This window comes from Prionailurus bengalensis, chromosome D1 (assembly GCF_016509475.1).
Source record: "Prionailurus bengalensis isolate Pbe53 chromosome D1, Fcat_Pben_1.1_paternal_pri, whole genome shotgun sequence".
Lineage (NCBI taxonomy): Eukaryota > Metazoa > Chordata > Mammalia > Carnivora > Felidae > Prionailurus > Prionailurus bengalensis.
The window spans coordinates 11,333,386-11,357,579 of record NC_057346.1 but is presented as its reverse complement, the minus strand read 5'-3'; the positions used below and the strand labels follow the sequence as shown (position 1 = coordinate 11,357,579).

The 24,194-nt window shown below is 44.8% G+C and overlaps 1 protein-coding gene across 2 annotated transcripts in view; it reads right to left on the bottom strand.

The window, feature by feature from the left end:
* Positions 1 to 3,932, bottom strand: part of TTC12 (tetratricopeptide repeat domain 12) — a 54,244-nt gene extending 50,312 nt beyond the window's left edge. Inside the window, exons 1-2 of one of the 2 annotated variants that reach the window (XM_043579361.1) lie at positions 3,868 to 3,932; positions 1,599 to 1,671 (exon numbers count right to left, since the gene is read on the bottom strand). In XM_043579361.1, coding sequence (XP_043435296.1) covers positions 1,599 to 1,656 — 58 coding nt within the window. In that variant the 5' untranslated portion in view covers positions 1,657 to 1,671; positions 3,868 to 3,932. Of the gene's footprint in view, positions 1 to 1,598; positions 1,672 to 3,514; positions 3,639 to 3,867 lie in introns of those variants that run through there. The other variant, XM_043579362.1, reaches the window with a different exon arrangement.
* Between the last annotated feature and the right edge of the window lie 20,262 nt (positions 3,933 to 24,194).

Here is a 24,194-nt window from a genome sequence, read left to right as displayed (position 1 = left end):
GACATTTCCGTCACCACCGAAAGTTCCATTGGCTAGTACTGGTATAATGGTACCTGCAAGAACTCTGAGCATGAATGAAAGCGAGCCGGTAAAGACAGATGGGGAGGGAGGCAGAGGGAATGTCAAAGGCAACATGCAGAGCATGAACCACCAGGGTGTGTGTGGAGGAACTAGAAGTGTGAGGTAAGGAGAGGCAAGCGGTAAGGACAAGGTCACAGGAGGGCTTAAGTCCCCGATGAGAGCTTGAAGTTTATTGTGGCTGCGGAGAGAATCCAAGCAGAGAAGTGTCTGGGTCAGATTTGCATTTTTAGATACATTACTCTGTGGGGAGCGTAAGCCTGGAGGCAGGAACAACAATCAGGGGGTTGTTGAAACAGTCTGGGTCAGAGAACCAGGACAAAGCAGGGGGTGGGGAGGAAGGAGTTGGAGAAGAAAGCTAAACTTGATGGCTGATCGAATGGAGGGTGAAATGGCAGGAGTCCAATGTGACTGGTAAACTTCTGGATGGTTGTGCCAATGGAGACTAGAATGAAGGGGAAGGGAGGAGAAGCAGTATTATTTGGGAGGAGGATAGAAGGGTAGGGCAACGAGCAACTGCAGTTTGGACGCATTAAGTCTGCCGTGTTCGTGGGGTACTGTGGCTGTGATGAGTGGCACAGAGCCCGAGCCTCGGCGAAGAAGGCCGGGTGGCAATGGAGATGTGGGGGTCGTGAGTAAACAGGTTGCTGGGAAAACCCTGTGCTTGGACCAGACCCCCTGAAGAGCAAAGTGAGCAGCAAGTGGGCCAAAGCCAGAACTTAGCAGATCAGCATTTAGGGATGGGCAGAGGAGAGGCCCAGGGATGTTATCTTTTATCAAGTGACCCAGACTATTTTTAAAACCGTCTTAACGGTTTTGGACCCATACAGGCTGCTAGAAGGAGCAATTTCAACCTATTTCTATTTGATATGCAAGATTTGTTGGGTTGTTGGTTTGCTTGTTTCCATCATCAAACAAGCTCCCTGAAGCTTGAAGAATAGGAACAAACTACTTTGGAATCTAGTGAATGTGCTTTGTGGGATCAGAGTCTGTCCTTTGAGATCCCACCTATCTGAGCTGGGGAAGGGGTCTTCTGTCTTCTTGCCTAGAGGCAGAGAGATGGGGATAGGACAACCAAAAGCCATTCATGTAATCAGATGGACCCAGGGGGAGAGCCACTTGATTTTGCTTCTGCAGCTCAAAATCAGAAATGGCTCTGCCCTAAAGCAAGAGGAGACTGATCACTGAGGTTCCTGAGCGATCTCGAAGGGAACAGCTAGGGCTCCTTTGACGTGAAGTCTACGTGGAAGGGGACAGAATATGGAGGAGACTTGTCCCCCTCAGGTCCCATCAGAATGTTAATGGCTTCTCTGATACCAATGAACAGCCTCAAAATACTACCCCAGGCTCTAATGTTACTCGCTTCTTAATACCTTTTCTGTTTAATTCCAATTATATTTTCTCTTAGAGTCATAAACCTATCAGACAACCCAGGAACTAACTTCGGGTGATCACTTCTCTTCAGTCACCTCACCTTGCTAACGCAGAATTTAATTTGTTTATGATTTACTGGTACTTACTGATTTCATCCACATTTTTAAGAAATTTCTGCAAGTCTTTCTCGTGATGGTCCGCCATCGTCAACCAGAATCCCTGAGGGAGGCAGTGGGAGTGACGAGAATTAATAGTAATAAAACGCTAAACAGGATTTTTCAGGCTTATTAGCCTTCTAAAACTAACAGCCAAGTGGTTATTTTTAAGATGGGTTTGTGTACATAAATAACGTCATGAATAAGGGCAGGTGATCTATTTCACTCTGATTGCTGGGAAGGCCAAGGAAGGGATACTCATTATTTGTGGTGATGCTTCTGGAAAGCTGTCAGCCCTCCCTCCTCTGGGAAAACTGCTCTGCAAAATGTTCCTCCAAGCCCGACATCCACTGCTGTGATTCAGGGACTGGGTATAAAGGAGACCAGGAGGGGAGGGGCTGCCAGGAATGGAGGAAAGTAACATTGGACTTTGGTCATGACAGGCCCGCCCAGCCAGAAGCTTGGACCTAGCTGTGTGACTGGTAACCAGGAACTGGAGAATGTGCACTTAAATGTCCAAACTTGCTTCAAATATAAGCCTCTAGGGGAGCCTGGGTGGCTCAGTGGGTTAAGCGGCTGACTTCGGCTCAGCTCAACTCACGGTTCCTGAGTTCGAGCCTGGCATGGGACTCTGTGCTGATAGTTCAGAGCCTGGAGCCTGCTTGGGATTCTTTGTCTCCCTCTCTCTCTGCGCCTCCCCCACTCATACTCTGTCTCTCTCTTCAAAAACAAAACAAAACATTAAAAAGAAATTAAAACAGGGGTGCTGGGGTGGCTCAGTCGGTTAAGCGGCTAACTTCAGCTCAGGTCATGATCTCAGGGTTCCTGAGCTCCAGCCTGGTGTGGGGCTCTGTGCTGACAGCTCAGAGCCTGGAGCCTGATTCGGATTCCGTGTCTCCCTCTCTCTCTGCCCCTCCCCAACTCACACTCTGTCTCTCTCTAAAAAAAAATAAATAAACATTAAAAAGAAATTAAAACAGGAGTGCCTGGGTGGCTCAGTGGGTTAAGCTTCTGACTTCGGCTCAGGTCATGATCTCATGGTTTGTGAGTTCGAGCCCCGCACAGGGCTCTGTGCTGACAGCTGGGAGTCTGGAGCCTGCCTCGGTTTCTGCGCTTCCTCTCTCTCTGCCCCTCCCCCACTTGTGCTCTGTCTTTCTCTCTCAAAAATGAATAAATGTAAAAAAAAATTAAAAAAAAGAAATTAAAACAATAAAATATAAGCCTCTGTCTTGTTTTCTAGGTGTAAAGAGAAGCTAAAAATTGGCTGAAGGGATGAGAACTCGATGGCACTGTGCATGCACCAGCATCTCTGTTCCTGTCCAGGTACTTTGGATTTATTACTTCTCTCTCAGTCGTTTGTGAGTAAAAAGGTCTCACGGTGTAGCCAGTGGTTCCCAAAGCTCACCCAAAGGCCATAAAAGTCGTCCAAAAAACGTGTTAAGTATACACAGTCCTCAGCCTTGGCGCCAGAGTCAGTAACCTTGCCGGGGCGCCGGGGAATGGATACTTTGAAACACTCGCCGAGCGATTCTGACTTACGATTAGGTTTAGCAGTAGTGCAGTGCTGTAACGCTCCAGTTACTGCAAATTTGAACTCTGCCACACAAACAAGCTGGGAGTGATTTGACCTCCTGAGACCCCACCGGTTATAAGCTGTGTGACCTCAGCTAAATTCAACAACCTCTCTGAGCCTAACTCATTCTATGGAAACGGTAATAGGAACCGAGAGGGCTACCCTGGGGGTTCTCTGAAAGCGCCAGGCACACGATGAGTGGTAAATGCTGGTAAATGCGAGGCACCCTTATCTATAAAACGGGGGAAGTGGGACATGTGGCTTAACTAGACGAGCGCTAGGGTTCCTTCCAGTTCCTTCCAGAACTGAGGCCTAGTGAAGCGAGTTAACTTGCCCAAGGTTGCCGGGTTAGAAGGAAGGCTCAGCACTTCTCCGGGCCGGCGCAACCAGGGTCGGACACGAACTCTCTCGGGGGCCCGCGGCCGGGGGAGGGCACGCACGCGGGACCCCAGCGACGAGCCGGGGCGGGGCCGGGGGGGCGGGGCCGGAGGGGCGGGGCCGACGGCACCGTTGCCCGGCAACCGCTCCACAGCGTCCACCGGCCCCAGTTCCCAAAGCCGAAGTCCCAGCCCGCCGGGGGTCACCGTCCCATCTGCTGAGGCCCACACCAGTGTCCTCTGCTTGGCGCTGACGGCCAGATCGGGACCACATCCCAACAAAGACCCCGAGACACCCCACCACACTGACCTGACACGCCCAGGGGCCGGACAGGAAATGGCGGCTGTTGGCGGGCGGTGACTGACCAGGGACAGGGGGCGTGGCCAGTGTCGGGGGCGTGCCCAGCGGTCGGGGCGTGTCTAGAGTCTGGGTGCGGGCAAGGCCTCAGCGCTCTGGTTCTGGAGCCAGCGCGCTGCCAGTTTGTGGCCGGGCTGGGGGCCCTGGGTCCAGGATGGGTACCCGGTCAGGGGCTGGAAGCAGGTCTCTGAATCAGGGCCACGTGTTCGTCCCTTTTTCTTCTAAGGAAGGGGCATCTCTCTGATCATCTTACTATCCCTGGCCCAAAAAAGGGGACAATCTCCAGTGTACTTGGGAGAGGCAAACTTGGGTGAAATCTGGGCTTATTGCTAGATGTGAGACCTTCAGAGAGCTCTGTAATCTTCTGATCTTTTCTCGTCTATAAACTGGAGAAATGGCACGTTCTCCCAAGGTTTATGGTTAAAGTGCCAGGCATCTAGTCACTAGGAATACGTGTTAGTTATTATCCAGGGAATCCTAGGATTTGGAGCTGAATGAGACACATTCACACTTTGAATAAATGCACACAGCTTTAAAGAGATTCCAGTCTGTTTTTTGAAACAAAACTTCAGTATTATGGTGCTGGGTTAAAGGGGCAAGGGGAGAAAAGCCAGTTTTGGGGAAAGTTCCATCTTGAGTTTAAGCTCAGAAACCCTTGGGGTGCCTTGGCAAATTTGTGGGTGCATTTCAGAAACCTGTTTGCTGGCTGAGGAGCCCCTGGGGATAGAATTTACCGGAAGGGGAGGGGGTCCAGGCATGGCCAGTTAGATCCAACATTGGCTGAGCACAGTCTGCTGAGTCCTGTGTTCTCCATGGGGCTGTTTGACTGAAATCTCCACAAGGTGTTGGCACACATCAGTCCTGCTTGAGAACCCCTGTAATGGAGTAGAGCACACAGGGGCTGGGGCATTGAACTCTTCGCTGCAGCCTGGGGGCCGCTTTAGCAGAGTCCTTAGCACATCAGCTGCAGCAGGAGGCCGTGGGCCCTGGGGGACCCAGCAGTATAGTCACAGCAGCTGTCCCCAGGGACTGAGCTGCCTCATGAGAGGTAGCACAGCAGAGGTGTCTGGGAGAGTGGGGCTGCTGTGAGGCCACACCCTGGACATTCTCAGAAAGACCTGGGTTAATTTACAGTGACCTTGGAGTGTGTGCAAATTTGTGGAGACAGGAACCCGTGACAGGTCATCATTGTTAGCGTTGTCCCATTATCCCCTCAGGCTTGTGACTTCTTGAGTACACACAGGCATAGTCTCCAACCTCAGGCTCCTTCTTGTCGCTTTGAGGCTGACAGTTTTAACTCCAAATCGCTTACTTCTCATTCTACTACTGTTCACCAAACTCCTGTCCTGGACTCCAAGAGGGGCCTTCCCACAACCCAGTGTACCACACTACCATTTGTTCACACATTCCTGTGTCGATTGTGGATGGTCTGCAGTGTGCCAGGTGCTGGGGAGAGAGAGCCCCCCTGGTGCACTTCATAGCTATTCATCATGAGCTGAGTGCTCAGGGGCTCTAGAACCCGTCAGCCTGGGTCCAAATCTCAGCTCTCCACTTTGCAGCATTTATTAAAATATTAAGCCCTTCCTGTGCACCTTTAGTGAGCTAGGTACTGGAAATCTTTTTCTCTTCTTACCGTTACTAGTTGTGTGACCTTGACAAGTTACTTCATCTCTTAGTTTCCTCCTCTGTAAAAACGAGGATGTTAAATAGTATCGATCTTACAGGATTGCTGTGAGAGGTACACGAGTTAATACAGGTAGAGTGTCTAGACAAAACATGGAGCATCATCAAGACTCAGTAAATGTTATTAATTCTTATTACTACTCTTGTGATTAGTATGCATTAGACCAGTGCTTCAGAACCTGGACTATGCCTAAGAATTACCTGGGGATTTTGCCAAGTTGCAGATTCAGATTCGGCAGGACTGGGGTGTGAGATTCTTCAGTGATGCCTCTTTGTGAAGTGTAGGCCACACTGAGTAGTGCATGAATGATGTTTTCTTTATGCTCGAAGTTATTTATAGTTTTTATAGTTATGAGTTATTTTTTCCCCTTGAAGTCATATTTCCATTTTACACCCCTCCACACACACATACTCACTCAGAATACTATCCTAATACAGCATACGTTTTTAAAAAAATATAATTTATTGTCAAGTTAGCTAAAATACAGCATATACAGTGTGCTCTTGGCTTCAGGGTTAGATTCCCGTGATTCACCGCTTACATGCAACACCCAGTGCTCATCCCAGCAAGTTCCCTCTTCAATGCCCATCACCCATTTTCCCCTCTCCCCTGCCCCCCCCCTTCAACCCTCAGTTTGTTCTCTTCATTCAAGAGTCTCTTAAGGTTTGCCTCCCTCCTCTCTGTTTGTAACTGTTTTTCCCCTTCCCTTCCCCCCCAGTCTTTGTTAAGTTTCTCAAGATCCACATGAGTGAAAACATATGGTGTCTGTCTTTCTCTGACTTATTTCACTTAGCACAATACCCTCCAGTTCCATCCATGTTGTTGCAAATGGCAGGATTTCATTCTTTCTCATTGCCAAGTAGTATTTCATCGTTAATACAGGATACTTTTATGCTTGAATGTCTTTTACTGATCATCCCATCCTAATTCTCTGCCACAGAAATATCAACAAACATTGCTGGGATGTTTGCTTTAACCAGACACCATACTGTAAGTCAGGGACACAGCCCCTGCCCTCAATGAATTCACAGTCCAGTGAGGAAGATAGATACACAAACAGATTATTACCAGGCAGTGTGGTAGAGGCAGTGAAGGACTAGTGCTAACGGAAGGAGGAAGGAGGAAGGAGGAAGGAAAGGAAATGGAGGCAGGGCCCCACAGCAATAGGGGTTTACATAGTTCATGTGGAAGCTGAACATGTGTACAGTGCTCCAGGCAGAGCCGACAGGACGAACAAACATTCAGAGGCAGGAAGCATTGCGCCACGGGTGAGAAAACAGAAAAGTTTAAGGCAAGAGTGGTGAGAAATGAGCCAGAGGAATTTGTTATGGCACAGAGTGTCAAGGAGGGAAGCCGTAGGAAGAATGGGAGGAAAGCAAGAGAACAGACAAGAGTGGGACAAGATACCTGGGCAGGAGGGACGCCAAGGAGAGGGCAGATGTGCTTTCTCCTAGGTCAGGATAGGTGTAAGGATACTCAGCAGCCACGCACACTTGTGGCATCTTTAGAAGTCATTTCCATCTTGATGGCTCCTACCTGGGTCTCTATCCAGCTGAGACCTCACTCCATGCCCTGGCCCTCCGATTCAACAGAGTGACTAGACTGGGAATCTCTTGGGGGTAGGAATTTTGTTTTAGTTTGTCTTAGTATTCCCAGTGCCTGGTCCTTAGATGGAGCTAAATTTAGATTTGCTGAGTGAGTTGATTTCTTGCTCTGCATGGAGGAAGGCTCCGGTCTGAGTCATTCTACATGGGAAAGGAATATGGATGTTTACAGTTTCTCTGCGTCAGGCTTCTCAGGAAGGTCCATCCTGGAGGACAAACGTTGTTATAGTCACAAAATATATTTTAGGGCAAATCTACTTGACAGATTGATCACTTTAAAATGTTAGAGGTCCTCGGGGGCGGTTGAGCATCCAATCTTGATTTCAGCTCAGGTCATGATCCCAGGGTTGTGGGATCCAGCCCCACATCAGGCTCCGCCTTGAGCTTGGCAGCTTCTTAAGATTCCCTCTCTCTCTGGGGCACCTGGGTGGTTCAGTCGGTTAAACGTCCGACTTCGGTCAGGTCATGATCTCACAGTTTGTGAGTTCGAGCCCCACTTTGGGCTCTGTGCTGTCAGTTCAGAGCCTGGAGCCTGCTTCGGATTCTGTGTCTCCTTCTCTCTCCACCCTTCCCCTGCTCATGCTCCATCTCTCTCTGCCTCTCAAAAAATGAATAAACATTAAAAAATAAAAAAAAATAAAAAGATTCCCTCTCTCTCTGTCTCTCCCTCTGCCCCTTCTCCTCTGCTCATGCTCTCCCTTCCCCCCTAAAATAAAATAAATTAAAAAAAATAAAATAAAATGTCAGAGGTCCTAGTAAGCCTTGGGTAGTCACTGGGCTGTCTGCAAAGATTCCAATATTCCTCCTCCCAGGCATACAGTAGGATCTCACTTCTCTGTGACCAGGTGATTTGCTTGTTCAGTGCCATGTGGGAAGAAGTGAAGAGGGCAGAAGCCTTTAAGAGCCAGTGTGTGACTCACCATACAGAGCCAGCCTGTCCTCTGCCCCAGCAACCAGGTAGTGAAGGCTGTATCTGCTTGAGTCCATGAGTGAGGGGACATGGACCAGAGATGCCCTTCTACCTTTGATGGACACGTAGCAATAGACCTTCCTTGCTTTAATCCACAAGGATTTTGGACTTGTTTGTTAGGCAACATAACACAGCCTTTCATGTCTAATATGACAACTCAGACTGCTGTCAGTCATTTGCTACAGTGTCAAAATCTAGGGACCGTGCCCATGAGTGCACATAGATTATTTTCATTGTGACTTATGTTTTAAGTATCAATGTTTGCATGTTCGTACATGTTCAAATACACAGAGGAAAACAGACGTTTAAAACGTGTGTGCCTGGTATCTCAAATTTATTCCTCTTAGGGAAACTCTATGAATCATACAACTGCTACTTCCACTCAACCTAACCCCCCTGTGTGGTATATACAAATTTCACTTTTTCTTTATGTCCTCATAAAAGTTGGAGAACATTTGGCCACCTTCCACTGTGCAGTATATTGGAGACTTGGAGATTATTATAAGCTGTCTCTTCTCTCTGCTTTCCCTTTTGTGTAAATGATTCCAGCTCTTTGCTTTTTCTCACCAATCATACTTTATACACTTAAGAGAGATTTAAAAAAATGGTTTTCAACCGAGGACAGCCGCATGCAGAATACAGGGATCCTGCCTTTTCCCGCTGAAAGTGAAGAGTGCTGACAACATGAGCCAGGAGCCACACTGTGAAGATGTCCCATTGGTCAAAACCCTTCATGTAGATGCTGGGCCCACAATTCTTTCGGAAACTTTGGCTTTAGGATTTCGTAGGGGAGGAAGCTAAAAGAATTCAGCCTGTGTCTTCCCTCCCTAAGGGAAATTCATGAGTCACATTTGCTATTTCCCCCCAAACATATGTCCTTTCATTAAAAAGAAAAGAGAAGCTAAACCATTGGCGTCTTGGATGCACCCTTTTCTCTTTCAGTTCCCGCCTGGTTATAGATGAAGAAATGATTTCAAGATCTAGTCACAGATTTAGTCTGGATGTCCACAGAGGAAAAGGGTCTTCCTTGGGATGTCCACGTGTAAATAATGACACCACAGTTACTGACAGCAGCAACAACAAAAACCACGGTGATGACAGTAACTGGCCTCGCTGACTCACTTGGGGCCAGGAGTGGCACTCAATCCTGTACAGGCATTAGTGGACTTAAAACTCTCAGCAGCCTTATTCCTATTCCACAGGTAAAATGCGGTCAGGGAGGTTACAGGACTTGCCAGAGCAGAAGCCAGGATGGGTACCCTGGTCTGAGTATTCCTCCAGCTCATCCTACCCATGTCGCCACCCTGCCTCCAAAGTGGCGCCCTTCCCAGAGAGCTCTGTCTTCAGCTTCCTCCTGGGAGTCCGGAGCCCTAAGTCTGCCTCCTGGGCATATCCACCTCCCTACAGGGTGCTCTGTCTGCTTTACAGGCTGGTCCAACCCTCTGAAGGTGAGGGGTGCATCTCTCCTACAGCCAGAGGACCATGTCGCCTCCTCCATTAAGGACAGGGTGACTCCAACAATGTCCTCCCTTAAAGCCTTTCTGTGGGTCTCAGATGCCTCTGCCTGAAAGTGGAAGGAGACTCAGGCATTGAGCAGCAGGTGGAAACCGGATCCTCTTGTCTCTGCCTGGTGTGGAGCAGCACTGCCACCATGTGGGCAAACTGGCTGTGCGGGGACAACCATGGAGCCCAGGGAAAGTCAGGGAAGCAGCCACAGAAGCCCGCATTCATTCATTTATTTAAAGTTTGTGGAGCACCTACTACGTGTCATGGGCTTGGCTAGGCTCCTTCTATTGATGCGGCTGCTGCCGAAGTAGTGAATTAAATTATGGCAATGATCTGGGCTCTAGTGAATGTCCAGCATTTCTTCATCGTTTGCTTGGGGGCACTTACGTCTAGGGCTGATTTGCAACACCCAGAAATTATAAAGATACATCAGCTTTGTGCACCAGGGTTTCCTTTGCCTCCGAGGTTTTGGGGACAAGTGGACAACAGAGAAATACAGGACTCCAGAGTTACTTACTGTCCTGATACGGGCTCCATCTCGATGGTTATGAAAGGGCAGGATTATGTATTTCTAGTTCATGCCTTTGCTTCTTTTTGTATTAACTGGGAAATACTGAGGCGCCTGAGTGGTTCAGTCAGTCAAGCGTCTGACTTTTGGTTTCGGCTTAGATCATGATCTCATGGTTGGTGAGACTGAGCCCTGTAGTGGGCTCTGTGCTGACAGTGCGGAGCCTGCTTGAGATATTCATTCATTCATTCTCTTTCTCTCTCTCTTTCCCTCTCCCTCTCAAAATAAATAAACATAAAAACACAGGTAAATAGTACATTAAAAGCTTATCCTAGAAACTTAGAAAATAGAGAAAAAACAGAAAATTATACCTGACCTCTTTACCCTGACACTATCACTATTAACATTTTTTGTAATTTATTTTTTCTAATTTTATTTTTTCAATTTACATCCAAATTAGTTAGCATATAGTGCAACAATGATTTCAGGAGTAGATTCCTTAGTGGCTCTTACCCATTTAGCCCATCCCCCCTCCTACAACCCCTCTGGTAACCCTCTGTTTGTTCTCCATATTTAAGAGTCTCTTATGTTTTGTCCCCCTCCCTGTTTTTATATTATTTTTGCTTCCCTTCCCTTGTGTTCATCTGTTCTGTATTAAAGTCCTCATATGAGTGAAGTCATGATAATTGTCTTTCTCTGACTAATTTCGCTTAGCAGAATACCGTCTCGTTCCATCCACATAGTTGCAAATGGCAAGATTTCATTCTTTTTTATTGCCGAGTAATACTCCATTGTATATATACCCCACATCTTCTTTATCCATTCATCCATCGATGGACATTTGGGTTCTTTCCATACTTTGGCTATTGTTGATACTGCTGCTATAAACATCGGGGTGCATGTGCCCCTTCGAAACAGAACATCTATATCCCTTGGATAAATACTTAGTAGTGCAATTGCTGGGTCGTAGGGTAGTTCTATTTTCCATTTTTTACATTTTTTAAATGTTTATTTTATTTACTTTTGAAGGAGATAGAGACAGAGTATGAGTGGGGTGGGGCAGAGAGAGAGGGAGACACAGAATCCGAAGCAGGCTCCAGGCTCTGAGCTGTCAGCACAGAGACCGACGCAGGTCTCGAGCTCACAAGCCGCGAGATCATGACCTGAGCTGAAGTCAGACGCTCGACCAACTGAGCCACCCAGGCACCTCTATTTTTAATTTTTTGAGGAACCTCCATACCGTTCTCCAGAGTGGCTGCACCAGTTTGCATTCCCACCAGCAGTGCCAAAGAGATCCTCTTTCTCTGCATCCTCGCCAACATCTGTTGTTGCCTGAGATGTTAATGTTAGCCATTCTGACAGGTGTGAGGGGGTATCTCCTTGTGGTTTTGATTTATATTTCTCTGATGATGAGTGATGTTGAGCATGTTTTCATGTGTCACTTGGCCATCTGGGTGGCTTCCTTGAAGAAGTGTCTATTCATGTCTTTTGCCCATTTCTTCACTGGATTATTTGGTTTTTGGGTGTTGAGTTGGATAAGTTCTTTATAGATTTTGGATACAAACCCTTATCTGATAGGTCGTTTGCAAATATCTTCTCCTATTCCATCGGTTGCCTTTTAGTTTTGCTGATTGTTTCCTTCACTGTGCAGAAGCTTTTTATTTTGATGAGATCCCAATAGTTCATTTTTGCTTTTGTTTCCCTTGCCTCTGGAGACATGTTGAGGAAGAAGTTGCTGTGGCCAAGGTCAAAGAGGTTGTTGCCTGCTTTCTCCTCTAGGATTTTGATGGCTTCCTGTCTTACATTCAGGTCTTTCATCCATTTTGAGTTTATTTTTGTGTATGGTGTAAGAAAGTGGTCCAAGTTCATTCTTCTGCATGTCACTGTCCCGTTTTCCCAGCACCACTTGTTGAAGAGACTATCTTTATTCCATTGGATATTCTTTCTTGCTTTGTCAAAGATGAGTTGGCCATACATTTGTGGGTCCGTTTCTGGGTTTCCTATTTTGTTCCATTGATCTGAGTGTCTGTTTTTGTGCCATATCACTGTTAACATTTTGATGTATTTCCTCTCTGCTTTTTTTTCCTGCATTTTTTTTTTGCAATGAAGTAACTGTGCTTATATATGATTTTACATTTTACTTTATTGTGTAGCACATTGTCATCATAACAATAATAGATAATACATTCTGAGCACCCATGATGTCCCAGGCCCTTTGCTAGAGGCTTTAAATGTCATGCCATGAAGCCAAAGAACACTCTTAGGAGATGGTATTATTATCCCTCTTTTTTTTTTTTTTTTTTTGAGAGAGAGAGAGGAAGAGAAAGAGAAAGCGAGAGAGAAGATCCCAAGCAGGCTCTGCACTATCAGCACAGCCCAACGTGGGACTTGAGCCCACAAACCATGAGATCATGACCTGATTTGAAATCAAGAGTTGTATGCTTAACTGACTGAGCACTCAGGTGCTCCAATTATTCCTCTTTTAATAAACAAGACAACTGGGGCTCAGAGAGGATCCAAACATCCACACATCTCTTGCCTCTCATAAGTCTGAGCCATGTCGCTGCACTGTTTCAGTAACGCTCATTTAATATCTGCATTGCTTCCCATGGGTCCCTGCCCTGGGCTGCACTCGCCTGCTTGCCCTATTTTAGACCTTTAGTTGCTGCTAATCTCATTTAGCTGATGTAAATATTGCTGCCAGAAGCCTCTCTAAATGTAACTTTTTACAAATCCAGGATAAATTTCTTAAGGTGGCTTTTCAGAAGTGGGTTTCCCAGTCAAGAGTTTGGACTTTTTATGGCTGTTAGTATTTTTGAATTGCTTCTCAGTGGGTTGCACAAATTTGTACACATTAGCCCTGCAACCAGAGATGCACGGCAATGCCAGTTTCACAGCATCCTCACCAGCACTGAGGGTTGATTTCTTTTTCAGTTTAAATGATGATAGGGGCACCTGGCCAGCTCAGTGGGTAGAGCATGAGACTCTTGATCTCAGGGTCATAAGTTTGAGCCCCATGTTGGGTGTAGAGCTTACTTTAAAAAAAATAAAACATGATAAATGGCCTGATAAGAAAATCTGTGATAAGTGGGTTGTTTTGTGGGTCTCTCATCATTAGAGAGGGTGAAATGTCTTTTACTTCTCACCACTGTGCTGGCACTTTCTGCCTCCTTGGCCTCCCCAGAACATCTCTACTGTCATGGTTCTTTGTCATCCTAGGGTCCAGAGACTCCCCCAGGGGGTCTGTAGATAGAATTCAGGGGGTTTTGGAACTTGTTTAGGAAAAAAATACCTTTGTTTTTATAAAACTGTCACTGAAGAAGCACCCCTTCCATCCCGTCATGAATGCAGGCAACAAACCACAGTAGAGTTACCAGGAGCTGTGATAGCATTTATGCTCAGCAACACTTGGAAATTACAGTAGTTACTAGTCATGCTGCTAGAACTTGTGTTTGGATGTGTTAATAAACAAACACATTTATTACCACATCACATATTTGTTTATAAAGTATTTTGCTAATTGTATTTTAATATTGTTTTCCTTTGTAATCCTAGGTTTTCTTTAAATAAATACATTAAATTTTATTTTATTTTATTTTTGAAATGATCATGTTTTTTTCAGTGTGTTTTTAAATAAATGTTTTTTAATGTTTATCCATTTTTGAGAGAGAGAGAGAGAGCATGCAAGCTGTAGAGGGGCAGAGGGAGAGGGAGACAGAGGATCCAAAGCTGACAGCACAGAGCCAGCTTTGGGGACCTGAACTCAGAAAGTTGGACGCTTCACCAACTGAGCCACCCAGGCACCCATATTTTAATTTTTAAGTTTATCTATTTATTTTGAGAGAGAGACAGAGACAGTACAAGTAGGGGAGAGGCAGGGAGAGAGAGAGGGAGAGAGAGAGAATCCCATCCAGGCTGCCAGCCCAGAGCCTGATGTAGGACTCAAAACTCATGAACCTCAAGATCATGACCTGAGCAGAAACCAAGAGTGGGATGCTCAACTGAATGAGCCACCCAGGTGCCCCAAATAAGTAAATTAAATTTTAAAGTGCTATTCTGAGAAGAGATCCATAGGCTTCACTTGACTACTTTCTGGTGGGGTCATAGCAAAAATAAAGTTTAAAACTCCTGTCCTACAAATCTTCATTATAGAATAATTCCAAATAAATTCATGGTACCACTCCAGGGAGAAGTCAATTTCTCTCCCCTTGAGTGTTCATTGGACTTAGTGATTCACTTCTAAGAGCCTCCACAGTTGAGAAATCTGCAGACACCTCCTTAACCCAGTGACCAAGGTCAACCTGACCAGTGAGAAGTCATGTTGATGTCGTGAATCTGTGATAAGAAGGGCTCTCCACCTCTGTGCCATTCTTCCCCGTCAAATCCATAACCCAGATCTAGCCACAAGCAGACATCAGACAACCCAGATTCAGGGACATTCTCCAAAATATCTGATCAGTCCTCTTCAAGTGTCAAGGTCATGGGAACAATGAAAGACTGAAGAACAGCCACATACTAGAGAAGTGTAAGAAGACAGACTAAATGCAACACGCCCTTCTCAGCTGCTTCCACTGCTGAGGTGGAGAAGGTACAAGATGATTCTGGAACGTCTCATGCCAACAAGCCATGAGGTCCTCAGAAACCTTGGGGTCATGTACAAAAGATACAGAACCCAGCTTGAATGGGTTTTCATGGAGTATGGGGACAAGGGACAATTTGAGCGTGAAGATAAATAATGAGAATAACAATCCACTGGGAAAAAAATAGCAAATCATTAGTTTACATTGATATAAATAAAGAATGACACAATTGAAAGTTCGTTTCACGTGGGATGTTTACAAATTTAAATACCTCCCCACATACTAAGCCCTCAATTAATGATATTTACTACAGCAATGGACAAATGCTTATTAACTACAAAGGGGAAAAGAGGAACTTTACAGTGGAGAGGCTTGGCAGACATTACCTTAATTGAAGGATCAGAGTGGACATTGTCAGATGCGGGGAGTGGGGACAGGAGGGGGTTGGAAATGAAGTGCTACCTTCCAGGATGCAGGGAGAAAAACCCATTACCACCTCTGTGATATCCCTATCAAAGAGGCATTGTCTGACTTTAATTGTGAGAAAATTTCAAACAAACCAAAATCAAGGGACATCTTACAAAAGAAATGGCCTGTGCCCTTTGAAAATACGAGGGGTGTGATAGACAATAAAGGATAGGTCTTCCGGATTGAAAAAGATTAGGGTCACAAAACTAAATGAGATGTGTACACACAAACATGGTTTTTCTTTTCCTTAAAGATAATCAGTGAAACCACTGGAGAAATTTGAATAAGGGCCTCAGATTAAATAATAGTGTTGTATCGATGTTAATTTCTTGGTTTTGCCTGCGATTGTGCTTAGGTAGGGGAGGAAATGACCTTGATGGTACAAGATGGTAAAATACTTGCAGATATTGGGACATCAGGTCAGAAACCAATATTTCAGTAAAAACAAAGTTCTTTGCACCTGTACTCACAACTTTTATGTAAGTTCATGATCATGACCGGGAGGAGTTGAGGCTACATTTTTGTGGCCATTTTTTTTCAATCTAATAAAATATTATGGCTGTATTTTTTTTTTTAGTCTACCACAATGTCCAGAATAGAACTCTTGTTTTCCAACCCTAAATATACTTCTTCCTCTCTCAGAAAATGATCCCAAACACCCACCTTCTTGCTTAAGGCAAAAGCTCTCTTTATTTCAAACCCTGTATCTCATCCACCAGGACGTCTTACCAAGTCCAGCTCCAAAGCGGGTCTTGAATCTGTTCATTTTCCATTGCTGGTCCTGCTTCCCCTCACTGAGCCACTACTTGTGGGCAGCCGTGAAGGAGATGTTCATGGGGAGGTCTGTGGGAGCCCACCACCTCTGCGTATTCCCCAGCCAGGTGGTGGTGGGTCTGAGGCTGGGGTTGGAAGGATGCTAATGGGCAGCTGAACTTGAGTGGAGAAGAGAGAAGATGTACTGGAACTCAGCGAGGCCCTTGGCATCTGGCCATCAGTGCCCGTGACAGTCCTTCAGAGAGCAATGGCATCACTTCTGCCTTCAAATGTAGCAAGAGCCTCTTCTTTGGGCCAAGTCTAGTTGGAACCATACAAAGAAGGGAGTTCTGGGAAACGCAGTCCCCAGTGTAACCAAGTTGACAGTGCACATTTCCACCATGCAATTCCCGTACCGCTCAGTCTGAAGTGGCCACTGTCGTACTCTATCACATCACAGAGCTGTTTTAATTCTCTGCTTTAGCTATCAGTCTCATCTGTTTCCTGGGGCATTCCCTGCCACAGAGTTATCTCAGCACAGCTTGGATCTTGTCTGTCCTCAGCACATAGAACAGGGAGTGGCACATGCTATGGAATAAATGTCCCCTCCCCCATCACCTTGACTTTGACAATTCCTATTTTTGGATCCATTATTTATAATACCCTGCTTCCACGTGCTAATTTATTTTATTAAATAAGAATTAATAACATTCTTTTGAGTTTGAGTAAAGAAAAAAACCCTCCCCCCACCCCCACCCCCACCAAATAGACTTCAGTAAAGGGAAATGTATCGGGTCATGGAATGGACAAGTCCAAAGACTCTTTCAGGCACAGCTGAATCCAGGAGGCTCCAAAACTGCTGAGATTTGTTCTGCTTCTTGTGTGCTGGTTTCGGGCTCAGGCAGTCTTTCCTCTCAGGGTGGCACCTGAAGATTTCCCTTGTCATGGTTCAGTGAGAATAGAACTGCTTTTTTACAGGTAGTTTCAATAACAGTCCTGTCCTGGGAGTAGAAGGGGAATCCCCCTCCCCAAATATTGAGGTACCGTTGAGAGCAGAGAGGAAGATTTGTTTGTTCACTGCAGCATTGTTGTGAGGATTAAGAGTGGATGTTTTGAAGTTTCTGGCACATAGTAAGTCCTCGATTAATGACAGTTGCTACAACGATAATTAATATTGTCATATAATTATCATTACTGCATGAAAGCATTTTCTACACTGCAGGGTACCAAACGAATGTTAGATATCATTATCTCTCTCGGAGCCGGGCAGATCAGACAACCCAATTCAGGAGCGGAGGGGAGGAGGAGCTTTCCTTTCTCAGACCCCACGGAGACCTCAGCTTTCTGTCTGGGGGCAGCTGGGTCGGAGGGAAGGTGTGGTCCTCCTGTGGTTCTCAGGATGGCCACTTGGTGGCAGCTTTAGCCCATTTTGTGCTCTTCTCAGCCAGGTCCTCACTGGGCTAGCCTGCACACGTGGGCTTCCCCGAGAGCCTCAGGGTCTGCACTCCTCCTCACACCTTCTGCTTGAGATGCTTCCTTGTGCTGGAGATGATGGTGGGGGGCGAGTCACATGTGGATAGATGCATACAGAAGATTTCAGTGGGGTTTCAGGGCTGTGGGATGGGGGCAGGGAGGCTTGGGTGAGTCTGGAGCACCTCCACCAGCAGTCTGCAAAACTGGCAAGGGGCTGGGTGTGTATTGGGTGAACAGCCTGGGTGCGGGGCTCCAGGAGTCGTGTGTCACGTTCTGGATGCCCATCATCTGTGGACCATCTTTGCTCTATTGGAGGAAGTTCCAGCCTTCTGAGTCATGTGGAAGCCTGAGAACGGTATTCCCCAGGTTTCTTTGCAGCTACCTACGGGACACAGGTGAGACCCAGGCCCCTCTGACTAGACTCACAGAGGTGAGACTTCACTCTGGAGATGAGAGCAACCTGAGGAGAGAGGTTCTGCCCAGAACCCCCTCCCCCCTTTTTTTTCTGGCAAAGACAATGACAGAGGTTTTGGCTTTCTTTTGGAGGTGGGGTTGAGGTGGGTAGGTGGTAGCAGTGAGAAGGTCAAGTGTCTGACCCATACGTGGGCACTGCTGGGGGAAAGTGGGCAGTGCTGGCTTTCTCCTCAGACCCGTTGACAGGACTGTTACAGGCTTTGCTTTTGGAAGCCTGGTCTAAATCCTTGTTCTCCAGGCGTCCTAAGACTGTGTTAAACCACCCAATATCTTTTTAGTAAAATCTTGTTCTGGTTTAATCCATCAGAATCGTAATCTGTTGCCTGCAGCAAAGAACCTTGACAAACATAAGGACTAACCCTGTGTTTATCCCATGCCGAGTATGAGGCCTCTTTTAAGTTTCAAACAATTCCATGAGGTAGGAATTCTCATTTTATAGATGAGGCAAACATACTTAGAGAGGTTAAGTACCTTGCCCATGGTCACACAGCTTGTAGGTACCAGTGCCTCGAGTCCAGTGAAAGATATGTTGCTCTCTGGAGTTCGTGATCTTTCCAGTGTGCCCCAATAGGGACATTATCTGTACCCGCCCCCAACCTAACTCAGTGACAGAAGCTTATTCGGTGCCCAATAAAGATTCAGCCTTAATAAATACCGAACAAGTGGGTAAATGAAAATGCCACAATCTTTTGTTCTTGGATGGTGCTTGAGCTTGGATTGTCTCCTGGGGTGGGGGGCAGGCTCAGGTAAAATGGCAGGTGAAATTCATCTTATGAAGTCTCACCTCTCCCTTTAGAGCCCTTCCCCTCTTGTGCCCCACGTCCCTGTTTGCTGCCCCTGCTCCAGCTTCTTGGCTCTGTCTGGAACATAGTGAAATGCTTGTCTGTCCCCAGAAGGTGAATTCCAAAGATGACGATGGTCACGTTCACAATTTGCTCCCTCTGTGGTCAGTGCTCCAGCTCCCAGTGGGTGCTCACAGTCGTTGCTATCAAAGGATCTAGAATCTGAACAAAATCACCCATGCATTGATGCATCAGTGTCCCTGTCCCCATGCTGGAGGGGTGGCTGTTCACCTCTACTTCAAGACTCCACTGTCCACTTTTAGTGGCCCTAATGAGACAATAGTCTCCCTCATGTGTGTGTCCAGCCAGTTTCTCTGTAACACTGGGTCTAGGCAGGACCTCCGGAGCAATACTTGGTAAGCCCACTCCCGTACTTAGTTGACAACCCCTCAGACGTGTGAAGGCAGCTGCTGGAAGTCTCCTGTGTTCTGCCCCACGGTGCCCTGCCACTCTGTTCCCAGCATTTTGTTCCCAAGTGAAGCACACCCCCACCCCTCCCCATGCTTCTCTGCAGATATGGCTGCCAGTTCCTTCCCCCTCCAGCCCTGGACACGCCCCACCGGCCAGTGTTTCTTCTTGTGTGTGACCAGGGGTCTGCAACCTAAACTAGCCAGGGCAGGACCGAGTGTCAGCTCACATGTCCCTCGCTGTGGATCCCTTATGACCAGGTTCAAATTCTGGCTCTGTTTTTTAATGGCTGAGTGACTTTGGGCAGGTTATGAAACCTCTCTGTGCTTTAGTCTTTTCTTGTGTAAAACAGATGAAAATCTACCTCATAGATGATAAGGACTAACAGAGGAAGTACTTGTTAAGTGCTTAGAATGGTGTCTGTCATAGTGCTATAAACTTGTTTTAAAAATAAATACAACTATTAATGTCAACATCAGAAGTATTTTTTAGCAGAAAAAAGTAGTTTTATTTTATTTCATTTTTAAAATTTACATCCAAGTTAGTTAGCATATAGTACAACAATGATTCCAGGCGTAGATTCCTTAAGGCCCCTTACTCATTTAGCGCATCCCCCCTCCCACAACCCTTCCAGTAACCCTCTGTTCTCCATAGTTAAGAGTCTCTTATGCTTTGTCTCCCTCCCTGTTTTATATTATTTTTGCTTCCCTTCCCTTGTGTTCATCTGTTCTGTCTTAAAGTCCTCATATGAGTGAAGTCATATGATAATTGTCTTTCTCTGACTGACAAATTTTGCCTAGCATAATACCCTCTAGTTCCATCCACGTAGTTGCAAATGGCAGGATCTCATTCTTTTTGATTGCCGAGTAATACTCCACTGCATATATATACCGCTTCTTTTTTTTTTTGAGTCTTTACTCCAGAAACATGGCAAATGTCTGCATTTATTCAGATATTATTTTATTCTTTAATAAGCATTTGTTTTTAGCATAGCCCTATCAGTCTTTGAACATTTTCTTATTTTCTAGAACAGCAAGATATTCCAGCTCACTCTCCTGTTTCCCTGCCAAAGATCTATAATCAAGCATTTCATTAAGGACTCTAGTTCATTTCAGTGGGGAATAGTACTTAGACACAACTATCTGAGCACTAGGTGCCCTCTCATTGGAATTACTGTGGCTTTCCTGGTTGAAGGGAAGAAAGCTAATGGTAGAGGCATAGATCACCCAGGCTACATGTTCCTGGTTAGGCATACTTCCCTCTCAGACTGAATCTGTGCATATTAATTTAATCCTCCTTAAATTGAATGTTAACTATCATTTCAAGGATTTTCAAAAGTTGCTCAATTTTACCTTCCCCCCCCCCAAATCTGGTTATGTATATCAGTCAAAAATTTTTCCAAAATCCCTAGAGGACTTCATTGTTGTGTTAGTGCTGGAACAGTTACATATGAAACATGTCCTAATAAATCAGTGCTAGTAAATATTTCCAGAGTGCTAATAATTTGAAAGTGGCATCTTTCAAATCTTTTAGGCAAAGATATCACTTTCTTTTAGACTCAAGAGCATTTTTATACCTTTATCAAATAAAGACACCCACTTATCCTCTACTTTTTATGTCCTTATACATCACATGTTTTGGAATTCCTTTTGATGTCCTTAAATTCTTGTTTTGTCTAATTTCTAATATATAACTGACTTGCCACACTTAAGAATTCAGGTACATTCATTCCTCATGAGTCTTCATATTATACTGTGACTGCCTCTACTTTGATGTAATATTTTCCCCTGAATATTTTAATATATTTTTTAATATGAAATTTATTGTCAACTTGGTTTCCATACAACACCCAGTGCTCATCCCAACAGGTACCCTCCTCAATGCCCGTCACCCACCCCCCATCAAGCTTCAGTTTATTCTCAGTTTTTAAGAGTCTCTTATCATTTGCCTCCCTCCCTAACTTTTTTTTTCCTTCCCTTCCCCCACAGTCTTCTGTTAAGTTTCTCAGGATCCACATAAGAGTGAAAACATATGGTATCTGTCTTTCTCTGAAGGACTTATTTCACTTAGCATCACACTCTCCAGTTCCATCCATGTTACTACAAAAGGCCAGATTTCCTTCTTTCTCATCGCCAAGTAGTATTCCATTGTGTATATAAACCACAATTTCTTTATCTATTCATCAGTTGATGGACATTTAGGGTCTTCCCATAACTTGGCTATTGTTGAAACTGCTGCTATAAACATTGGGGTATAAGTGCCCCTATGCATCAGTACTCCTGTATTCCTTGGGTAAATTCCTAGCAGTGCTATTGCTGTGTCATAGGGTAGGTCTATTTTTAATTTTTTGAGGCACCTCCACACTGTTTTCCAGAGCGTCTGCACCAGTTTGCATTCCCACCAACAGTGCAAGAGGGTTCCCATTTCTCCACATCCTCACCAGCATCTATAGTCTCCTGATTTGTTCATTTTGGCCACTCTGACTGGCGTGAGGTGATATCTGAGTGTGGTTTTGATTTGTATTTCCCTGATGAGGAGCGACGTTGAGCATCTTTTCATGTGCCTGTTGGCCATCTGGATGTCTTCTTTTTTTTTAATTTTTTTTTTTAACGTTTATTTATTTTTGAGACAGAGAGAGACAGAGCATGAACGGGGGAGGGTCAGAGAGAGGGAGACACAGAATCTGAAACAGGCTCCAGGCTCTGAGCTGTCAGCACAGAGCCCGACGTGGGGCTCGAACTCATGGACCGCGAAATCATGACCTGAGCTGAAGTCAGCTGCTTAACTGACTGAGCCACCCAGGCGCCCCCTGGATGTCTTCTTTAGAGAAGTGTCTATTCATGTCTTCTGCCCATTTCTTCACTGGGTTATTTGTTTTTCAGGTGTGGAGTTTGGTGAGCTCTTTATAGATTTTGGACCCCTTTGTCTGATATGTCATTTGCAAATATCTTTTCCCATTCTGTCGGTTGCCTTTTAGTTTTGTTGATTGTTTCCTTTGCAGTGCGGAAGCTTTTTATCTTCATGAGGTCCCAATAGTTCATTTTTGCTTTTTAATTCCCTTGCCTTTGGAGATGTGTCAAGTAACAAATTGCTGAGGCTGAGGTCAGGGAGTTTTTTTTCCTGCTTTCTCCTCTAGTGTTTTGATGGTTTCCTGTCTCAGATTCAGGTCCTTCATCCATTTTGAGTTTATTTTTGTGAATGGTGTAAGAAAGCAATCTAGTTTCATTCTTCTGCATGTTGCTGTCCAGTTCTCCCAGCACCATTTGTTAAAGAGGCTTTCTTTTTTCCATTGGATATTCTTCCTGCTTTGTCAAAGATTAGTTGGCCATACTTTTGTGGGTCCAATTCTGGAGCCTCTATTCTATTCCATTGGTCTATGTGTCTGTTTTTGTGCCAATACCATGCTGTCTTGATGATGACAGCTTTGTAGTAGAGGCTAAAGTCTGGGAATGTGATGCCTCCTGCTTTGGTCTTCTTCAAAATTACTTTGGCTATTCAGGGCATTTTGTGGTTCCATAAAAATTTTAGGATTGCTTGTTCTAGCTTCAAGAAGAATGCTAGCGCAATTTTGATTGGGATTGCATTGAATGTGTAGATTGCTTTGGGTAGTATTGACATTTTAACAATATTTATTTTTCCAATCCATGATCATGGAATGTTTTTCCATTTCTTTGTATCTTCTTCAATTTCCTTCATAAGCTTTCTATAGTTTTCAGCATACAGATCTTTTACATCTTTGGTTCGGTTTATTCCTAGGTATTTTATGATTCTTGGTGCATTTGTGAATGGGATCAGTTTCTTTGTCTTTCTGTTGCTTCGTTATTAGTGTGTAAGAATGCAACTGATTTCCGTACATTAATTTTGTATCCTGCAACTTTGCTGAATTCATGTATCGGTTCTAGCAGACTTTTGGTGGAGTCTATCGGATTTTCCATGTATAGTATCATGTCATCTGCAAAAGTGAAAGCTTGACTTCATCTTTGCCAATTTTGATGCCTTTGATTTCCTTTTGTTGTCTGATTGCTGATGCTAGAACTTCCAATATTATGTTAAACAACAGTGGTGAGAGTGGACATCCCTGTCGTGTTCCTGATCTCAGGGGGAAAGTTCTCAGTTTTTCCCCATTGAGGATGATATTGGCTGTGGGCTTTACATAAATGGATTTTATGATGTTTAAGTATGTTCCTTCTATCCCGACTTTTTTGAGGGTTTTTATTAAGAAAGAATGCTGAATTTTGTCAAATGCTTTTTCTGCATCGATTGACAGGATCATATGGTTCTTATCTCTTCTTTTATTGATGTGATGTATCACATTGATTGATTTGCGAATGTTGAACCAGCCCTGCAGCCTAGGAATGAATCCCACTTGATCATGGTGAATAATTCTTTTTATATGCTGTTTAATTCGATTTGCTAGTATCTTACTGAGAATTTTTGCATCCATATTCATTAGGGATTTTGGCCTGTAGTTCTCTTTTTTGCTGGGTCTCTGTCTGGTTTAGGAGTCAAAGTAATGCTGGCTTCATAGAATGAGTCTGGAAGTTTTCCTTCCCTTTCTATTTTTTGGAACAGCTTGAGAAGGATAGGTATTATCTCTCCTTTAAATGTCTGGTAGAATTCCCCAGAGAAGCCATCTGGTCCTGGACTCTTATTTGTTGGGAGGTTTTTGATAACTGATTCAATTTCTTCTCCGGTTATGGGTCTGTTCAACTTTTCTATTTCTTCCTGTTTGATTTTTGGAAGTGTGTCAGTGCTTAGGAATTTGTCCATTTCTTCCAGGTTGTCCAGTTTGTTGGCATATAATTTTTCATAGTATTTCCTGATAATTGCTTGTATTTCTGAAGGATTGGTTGTAATAATTCCATTTTCATTCATGATTTTATCTATTAGGGTCATCTCCCTTTTCTTTTTGAGAAGCCTGGCTAGAGGTTTATCAATTTTGTTTATGTTTTCAGAAAACCAACTCTTGGTTTCATTGATCTGCTCTACAGTTTTTTTAGGTTCTATAT